This window comes from Geospiza fortis, unplaced genomic scaffold (assembly GCF_000277835.1).
Source record: "Geospiza fortis unplaced genomic scaffold, GeoFor_1.0 scaffold147, whole genome shotgun sequence".
NCBI lineage: Eukaryota > Metazoa > Chordata > Aves > Passeriformes > Thraupidae > Geospiza > Geospiza fortis.
Window position 1 is genome coordinate 2,885,489 of NW_005054372.1, and position 9,188 is coordinate 2,894,676.

At 35.9% G+C, this 9,188-nt stretch overlaps 1 protein-coding gene across 9 annotated transcripts in view; it reads right to left on the minus strand.

The window, feature by feature from the left end:
• Window positions 1-9,188, minus strand: part of SORCS2 (sortilin related VPS10 domain containing receptor 2) — a 361,254-nt gene that overhangs the window by 16,648 nt on the left and 335,418 nt on the right. For all 9 annotated transcript variants that reach the window (XM_031060109.1, XM_031060108.1, XM_031060107.1 and 6 more), the window contains exons 23-24: window positions 6,483-6,582; window positions 4,867-4,969 (exon numbers count right to left, since the gene is read on the minus strand). In XM_031060109.1, the coding sequence (XP_030915969.1) occupies window positions 4,867-4,969; window positions 6,483-6,582 (203 nt within the window). The remainder of the gene's footprint in view (window positions 1-4,866; window positions 4,970-6,482; window positions 6,583-9,188) is intronic.

The window sequence follows — 9,188 nt, forward strand, 5'->3', positions numbered from 1 at the left end:
GATTCCTACTCATTTAAGCTCTAGTTTATTTGGCTTCAATTCCTTCTTTGCGGAAAAAAATATCCATTCGCCTTCATGAAACTTCATTTATTTTCCAGAGGCTTGATTAAAATTCAGTTTACTATAAAAATATGAACATATTCACATGGCACAGAGTATGGAATAATGTAGCATTTTCTTGGAACTTAAATAAAAATAACAAAAATAATAATCCATTAAATAGAATACTTTATTGTGGTGTTGACTTTATTATGTTTGGATAAATGTTCAGATGACTGATTTCTTTGTGCTTTAAGGCACTCCTGATATACTTGCCTCTTTCATTTCTGAAATCTTTTCTGCATACTATTACTTTGATTTCTGAGGGTGTTTTTACAAAATATTATGGAACATTAAATTAGTGCCTGGTTTTTTTTTATCACTAAAAGGCATGGATTGGGACTAAGCCTGCTCTCATGGAACATAAAAGTAGTATAAGCAAGGTGGGGAAAAAAGATAGCTTTTCTTCAGAGACTGAAAATGAGATAGTAAGTCAATGAGGCAGAAAGATAACACAGTTCTGCTCCAGATTGTGGAAATGACCCAAGAGGGGGTTCATTTACCAAAATTGGTACTTGATAGTAGCAGGCAAAAAAGGAATACACACAAAATGGGATAAAACTGGGTGAAGGAATTTCATGGTGATTTGTGAAAACAATGCATGCAGCTTTAAGTTGTAAAGCAGTTTGCATACAAATTAAAAGGTGAAGATTTTCATACTCTTTCAGAGAATCCAATTTGCTGCAATTAGCCAGGTAAAATACATAAGCACAAAAGCCAGCTATTTGCTCTGGTTTGGCTACTCTAATATCCTGCTTTTATACAGAAATGAAAAATAAGAAAATGATGATTTCAGATCTTCTGCTAGTAGCATGATGATCACATGGCAGCTTTGATGTAGCTAAAATATAATTTTCCTTTCCTCCCCTTTGCGTGGTGCAGACAGTGCTATTTCCCTTCTCTATACTGTTGCCCAGGATCCCACACCATAAAGCTTCTTCTGAGAGGATGAAGAAATTTTTCTGTATGGCAGCTTGAAAACCACAAAAAATACAAACATTATTTCAAAGGGAATGGAAGAAATGTGTTTTTACTGAACCAAATCTAGTAAAGATGGCATAGTATAAAAAAAAATATACGCAGATCCCAGATCCACATTAAGAAATAGCCCTGGATCTTTCAAAATTATTTTCCAGCTGCTTCATATTGTTGTGGGCAAAAGAAGCAGCTGCAGTCCATTTTACCTGGATGCTTAAACACTGGAGCATAATAGTGAGTATTCCAACATGTTATTTGCTTGAGGCACCCACTCTGTGGTGGTTTCCATGGTCAGGAAGCGAGAGCAGAGCAGAGCAGGGCACTGCTTCACTCGTGGCTTGCCCACCACCCACACCTGCTGACAGCTCTGCTCCTCCTGCACAGGCAAGGTTGGTTCACCTGCAAGGAATGACCCCTACCTCCTTGTTACCATGCTCAAAATTCCTCCCCTAAATTAATTCCTCCCCTAAACTATCTAAACCAATAGCTCAGATAAACCAAACAGCTCATTTGTTGAACACCATTACAACTAGTTTTTAAAAACCCATCACATTTATCATTTAAAATTTGCTTGCCCTATAGAGAGTAAAAATTGCCCTAATCTGGAGTCCTTATCTACTCTGATCACAAAGGATCAAACCCCTGTGTTTCTCAAAACATTTTGGATTCTTCCTTTTTTATTTCCCTTTGTTTAAAGCAATGAACTATGCTTGGGATTGCCAGGAGTCACTTCCTGAGCTCTGGGGACTCCATCACCAGTTTTTCTGGAAGTGGCTGGATGCACAAAGAAACCATCAGATAAAGTGGGGGGTGCATGAATTTCAGGAATGGGGACATGAAAGGATAAACACTTGCGATTTTACAGCATGTGAAAACAGAGGGCAGCAGTCTTCCTAGCCAATGCCTAAGTATTTGGGATTAGGCCATATCAGATGTGACCTACAGTCATCCAATCATTAGCTAGACAGACATAACAGCTCTGGTTATCCAGCAGATCATAAAATTACAAACTTCAGAAATAATTTGGGCAGGTGACCATGCTTAGGGACAAGATGTTTCAGCCCTCAGAATCCATGGGGCAGTTTGGGCATGTTTTGCCATTTTCTATCAAAGCTGTAGGTCTACACAAATGCCTGCTATTTTCTCTCCTTTTTTCATCACAAGTCTGAACTCTGTCACTGCAAATAGATGACATGCTCTCATGTATGAAGCTGTAACCTCCCTGCCAATCCAGTTACCATCTTATTTTGCAAGCCAGTTTTTCCATCTTGCATCTTTGCAGGTATCAAACTTAACTTTGAGCCAGTAAAAAGAAAGAAAGCAGCCCAAGACATGTTAATGCAGTTTCCTACAAACCACCTGCTTTGCATGTGCTCCAAGGCTAGCTGCAGGTCCTCTAGACCCATTCAGTGTAGTGATAAAACTAGGATCCAAAAAGATTTCACTAGGGTAGAGAAAAAGGTGTTTTAACCCTTCTATTAATCTATATGAATGAAGGGAAATCACCACCAAATGTCTTTCATCTCCTCCTTAGGTTTGTAAATCATACATCATAATTATGGACAGTATTATCATTTCAACACTTTACATATCTGTAATTTCTCTGTTGAATTAAATAATATTTCTATTTCCCCAAGTTATCCAAGTTACCATAGGCCACAGTAATTCTGAAATTATCACTTAAAATTGAACATTTTTTATTGCCTATGGCATTCTTTCAGCAAATTAATTTATAATACCCAGGCATATAGTAGTGAAAAGTCTCCTTAATGTATTATAACTTGCACCTTTTATATCTATAAAGGACACTCATTTCATAGCCTCAGTCCCTGTGGACCAGTTTGTAAACTTACATACTCACTGTACTGACTTTAAAGGGACTGTACTCCCAACAAGTACTCCATGGGGATCCAGCAATGCACCAACCATCTTCATCAACACAGGAAAGACTTTTTAAAAAGGATTAAAGATTTTAGTGGGACAGGAGTTCATGGGGAGCCCATGAGGAAAAAGCGATTTTTGAAACATAGCACTGATTAGGTGCTCAGTATTGTTTGAAGAAGACATGGCAAAGGAAGGATGCAACCAAAAAACTGTCAATTTTGAAAAGTTTAGCAGTATTATTTAAAAAGGATTCTTTCAAATATCTCAGAAACAGATAAGATACAGACTAAAATTGAAAACTACTGCACAGCCATTCATCAATGCCAACAGCAGTTTTTAGGCTACTGACAAAATTTTGAATATATCTCTGCTCAATATATTGAATATATCTCACAATAGTCCTCACTTGCATCTAAATAACCCCTAGCCCCCAAATGTAAATGCAAATGATTTTCATGAATTATATACAGAAATGCAAGAGGCATTAAAGCTCACAATTTGGAAATTGTACTGTATTTTCCTCCTTAATAAAAGCTCTACTTGTAAAGTGATGGTTCATAGAGCATCTTAGAAAGAACTCAAGGAAGAATATGTTTCTATTCCTTTCTTGAATATTTTATACTTCTTCTGCCATGCAGTAATTGTGACTGTTATTTAATTGCTCTCATTTAAGAGCTAATAAAAGATATAAATCTGATACCTTTTAAAAGATATCACAAGGAAGTTTTATGATTGAAACACAAACAGAAAATCCTCCATTGTATTGCTATTGAAATAATATAATTACATCACATCAACCATTTTTATGTTTTTTCCTTGCTTCAGGCACCTAAAAGAGCAAAATGGATTTTTATTCCATTTTAGACAGGCTGATTCAGTATTCTGTGCTTTGTCCTTTAAAGCAATCAGTTACTATGAACTCTAAAAGTCTCAGGTTCTTGAAGAAAAATGGGTTTTTCTCTATTGACATAAAAATCCTTTAGCTAAACAAACTCTTAATGCTAGCTTCATTTACTGCTGTCACAAACTTAATGCTGATAGTAGTTCTATAAACTTGTATTTATTTTAAATAAAAATCACCCCCTAAAAAATGAGCCAAATCAGTATGAATCCTCACTGAGGAAGGACAACAGGAGTTTGATGATGATGATGATGATGGCTTGTTTCCAGTATGCTCAAACCCAACAGCTTCTGAATGCCCCAGAGATACAGAAATGCCAGTAGGATATACAATGATACCACTGTCCCATGAACAAGAACAAATTATTTAAATTGCACAGCAGATCAGATTAAAATTAATTGCAGACTAAAGATATATCAGACTGTCCAAGGTTGGCACTGCTCAGTTTTGAGAATATCCTTCACAGAAGAAATATTTCCTGCAGAAATATTTCTTCCCTCCACACACTCTAGTGCCAAGTTAACACTAATTCCTTTCTGTCAGTCATTTTCCATGGCATTGCCTCAGCAATTAAAATGTAATGTGTGCAAAGAGAAGCCCCAGAGCATTACATGCTTTGATAAAACTACTTTTTTAAGCAAATCAGCATTGCAGATGCAATCCCTGTCCCAAAAGTTTTAGCTTATTCATAACTGTTAGGAGTAATGAGAAGGGAATTAATCAGGAGTAATATTTTAGTTCAGCTATGATTCTTGATGGTATTATTTAGACAAACGGAACAAACTCTCCATAGCTCCTATATCGTTGATATTTATCTTGGATCACAGCAAGTGAAACAAGCAACAGTTCAGTACCTTGATGTCTGAAAAGTTCAGAAAAACATTACTTTCAAAGTGGTGCATTTGCAATTCTTCAAATCTTCTTAATAAATGACAAACTCTGTCTTGCTAATCTATGGATAAATCTAATTATCAAAATGCATCTATTGATTAAGGTTTACTTGCCTTTTGAACTTGTAGAGGATGAAAGCCCCAACTGCAACTAGACAAACAACAAAGAGAACCACAATAGCCCAGTAGCCACTGCCTCCTCCAATCCTCTGAGAGTCTGAAACACAAAATAAAAGAACAGTTTTGCATGTCCCCTTCCACATCATTCACATTCTTGAGAATTCTTTTCTATTTAATTGTCAGGTCAAAAACATTGGTGGTTGTTTTTTCAACCTCTTCTTTTCACTTCATCTGGCTTCTTCAGAAAGGCAAAACCACAGAATAAGTTGGTGGCTTGTTACTGAAGAACAGAGGACCCATTTAAAAAATAGAAAGCAACAAACAGCAAAACCCAAGATCCTGAAGATTTAATTATTTGGGTACTCAGTGGTTGTTTGGGTTTTTTTCAGGCAATCTAAAGTTATCATAGTAAATGATCACACACCCTAAGTCCTTTCTTTGCAAAAGCAGGGCTGTATTAATTTCACAGATGGAGAAACTAAGGCTCTGAACAACAAATGAACTCATCAAGGTCATGCATTGGTGAAGGAATATATATGGAATGAACATGGACTTCTTTCCATCCCTTTTGTGCTGGCAAAAAAATGTCAACCCTTTACACCAGACAAGGTACCACAGTGAGACTGTAGCACAGTTCTACATTAGAAACTAGATTAAAAGAGCTTTGTTTTCTATAGAGAGATGACAGATAAAATATCACACCATAATTTACAAAAATTGAGAGTGGCTGGCTAAAGCTGTTCTCCCAGGACACACTGAAATAATTAAAGAAGGATCTATTATGGGAGATAATGCACAAACAAAAATTACAGGACATTCTCTTAAAAGATTCAAGTCAAAGCTGGACTTTATGGTTAAAACATCATTTTAACATCTCTCTGTTTAAAATACACACATGTTTGCACACATACTCTTTTCAACCACTTTCCATCAACAGTGAATCCAGGGAGGCAAGAAATGCACACAACTTTCCCTTGCCCCATCCCATTTCCATTTTTTTTAAACAGAGAAAAAACACAATTTATCTCAGGACAGGATTAGTAATGTGGAGACCCTACAGCAACCTTCCCATTAGTTGATCAGAGATACATGGCAGAGATGCAGCAAGCCTTGTGTTAGACCCATGTAGTCACAGCAGCAGAGTTAATGGCTGATATAAAGGCAAAGAAATTCTGCTTTCTTAGCAGCCAGTGCAACCTAAAGCGCCTTTAGATCACCAGAGGAGTTTTTGAAGCCTGGTTGGCTCTTCCTTCAGAGCACTGTTTTGTACAATGGAGGTATTTACTTTATGTTGTGGTTACACAGAAAAAGCAAGAAGCATTTGATACAAATCATGAGGTATGAAAAAATGGAAACATCAAAAAAAAAAAATTGTTTGTGATTGTTAATAATGACCAAATGAAAATGTACGTGTATATATATATATATATAAACATTTATAAAATAATAGATGTATCTGTGTTTATTTATATGTAAAAGTACGAAGTAAATATATACATATGTGTTATATGTATACATACATATTGATATAAAGATTTTCTCCTTAAATTATTAGAACTTGAACAGGCATCCAAAAGTTGGTCGATTTATAGCTTTTTTAATATATTTACCTGAATCGGAGTCAGCTAAAGTCACTAAGACCCAGTATCCTCCCCTCAGAAAGAAACTGATGTTGTGTGCATTCAGGGCCTGCTTTATAGCTGCTATTCTCTGAAAATACAACAGAGAGAATGTCAGATGTCTTGTGCTCTGCTCCACTTTGAGATACTCAATGTTTTAAAAAGGAAAACCTCTGATTCTTTAAATGGTGAAAGCACTTGCCAATGATGAGCTGAAATCTAAAAGAAATTCAGTATTTAAAAATCAAGCAAAACTCCAGAGGACATAAAAGCTGAAAACACCACAATTTTATAGCCAAATCTTTCTTTCTGATTACCCAAGTCTTTACATTTACCCAGTATGAGACAGACAGCAAGCAATTTGCACGTGCTATTGGGTTTACCTGGGTCATAACTCACACAATGCATAATCCATATTAAAAGCCCCCATTCTTCTAACCTATCAGAAGAAAACCTGTGATGTCACTTTGGATTTTTTGCCATGAAAATTAACTACTATTTAATAATGAACTGCATGTCATAATTTACCTTACCTCTTTACCTATAATGGAATGAATTCCATTTATAGCTAATTTTTAACAATACTCCATAGAAATAGATACATTCATTCATGTGGAAAAAAAATCAGTATTCCTCCCATTTTCCTCCAGTGGATAGAGCAAAGTGAAATATGGTCTCTCATATTTTTATGGAGCAGAACCATTAAATATACCCTCACATCCCAACCCTGGATGACAAATTGTCTGAATTATACTTTCTACTTGCTTGTGTCTTCAACATGGTCAATTTTCTAAAAGATCAAAGCTAGTTTTATACTCTATGCCTTATAATTTGGGACACGACTTCCCAGAGGATGCCAAATTAGAAATTTGCTTTATATCCATGAAACCTTCACAAGTAACTCCTTTTATGATATTATCAATTATGGTGCTCATCTTTGACAAGCTTTTGAAGTAGAATGGATAAAAATCCCTGGAGTCCCTCTCATATTATGGACAGGCACTATACAAAAGTTCAAATATCATCATTCTTTTTGAGGAATATCTAACTTCTGAAGCTATTCCACTGACTTTATTAATTTTTTTTTATGTGGGAATGACTCAACGTAATGGTGAAGTGAGCATGGCTTCAGTTATTTCACAAGACAATTACAGCAGATAGCTCCTAAGTATTTATCTTGTTGCCTAAAGTCTGAAAAGAAAATGGAGATGACAACTCCACTTAGGAGTAACTCCTCTTTAGGATTAGGAGGCTTTAAAGTGATGCTTCTATCAATGAACAAAGTTTCTTTGTATCAATCCAGGATCATTCATGAGTTCATGGTGTACAGTGCCAGAAAGACAACCACTTTAGGTTAATCTGCCTTACAGCCACGAAATGAAATTTCTGAGCTCCATAACTTTTGATTCCTCATATTTTCCTGGCAGGTTCGTAAGGAACCCAACATTTGGTGTGGTTTTTGCTTAAGTGATTAAGACTTGTTTGTTATTTAACTCCCCACTGCTGGATTTGAACCCAAATCTATATGAACATGTCGTCCTCGGTCAAAAATTTGAATCTCATGTGAATCCAGCCAAAGGTTCTGGCTTTCTTATTTCACTGACAGACCGATGTTTTTTTCAGTGTTCATGGGGTTTTTTTCCCTGTATTTATTGAGCTCCTTTCTAGACTTCTTAAGTTTAAGGTTCATATACCAGCATTTGAATTTTCCATCTTTTTTTACATCCTTTACAATGACAATATTTGAACATGTGAACACAATGGTTCCTGCATTATAAGAATGTAAAAGAATGAAAAACAATGACACTGTTCAAACTCTTACCCACTTCTACATCTTGGGTTCTGACTTTCCCTTTTTGCCAAAGCAACTCCCTGGGAATTTTTGTGAAGTAGTTTGTCTGGATAGAAATCTTCCTCACAGCCCCTGCCTTCCAGATTATAGTTTAATTACATTTTAATTGACTCTTTCAACTGGACTCATCCCACCTGACATTAGACATGCAGTAGATGTGCATAAATTAAGCAACCAAGTCTTCTCTGGAATCAATAATTTGAATGGAATACTTTTGAAATTTCTCTGTTCTTGAAAGCAGGTTAAATCACAGTCAGCTTTTATTTCTCCTTGCATATATTTGAAATAAAAAGGGCTCTTGTCAGAGTGGAATAAAATTTCAGAATTTCCAAAGGGCTCCTCCTACTGCACTGACAGCTTACTTACCATCTTTGTTATTGATGGCTACTTTTATCAGTAATGATTCATATTCTACATAACTAACCTAATAAACAGTATGACATCCCAACACTCCATGTAAAGCACCAATAAAAACTTCAGCAAACATCTGCTCCCTGCCTGAGCAAGAAATTATTGCCTTTACTCTTTCTGAAATAATGTAATATTCCCCAAATCTAAAAGGTTTCCAGCCAAGAACAAAATGGTTCTCTTTAAGAAAAGACATTTTATAACTATGTCTAACTTAAAGTTACTGAGGACACCTCTTCCAAATGTGCAGAAAACATTCTGCATTGCTGAGTCCTCACAAAAGTGTCACAACTCTGACTTTGGGAACTGGCTTGAGCGGCATGACAAGGCACATCTTTCCACTGATTCATGATAAAAATTTTCAAGATTCTCTTCTAGTAACAGAAAGGAATGTAAGGAATCTTTAAACATATGACAACATGATTATTTTCCTGCTG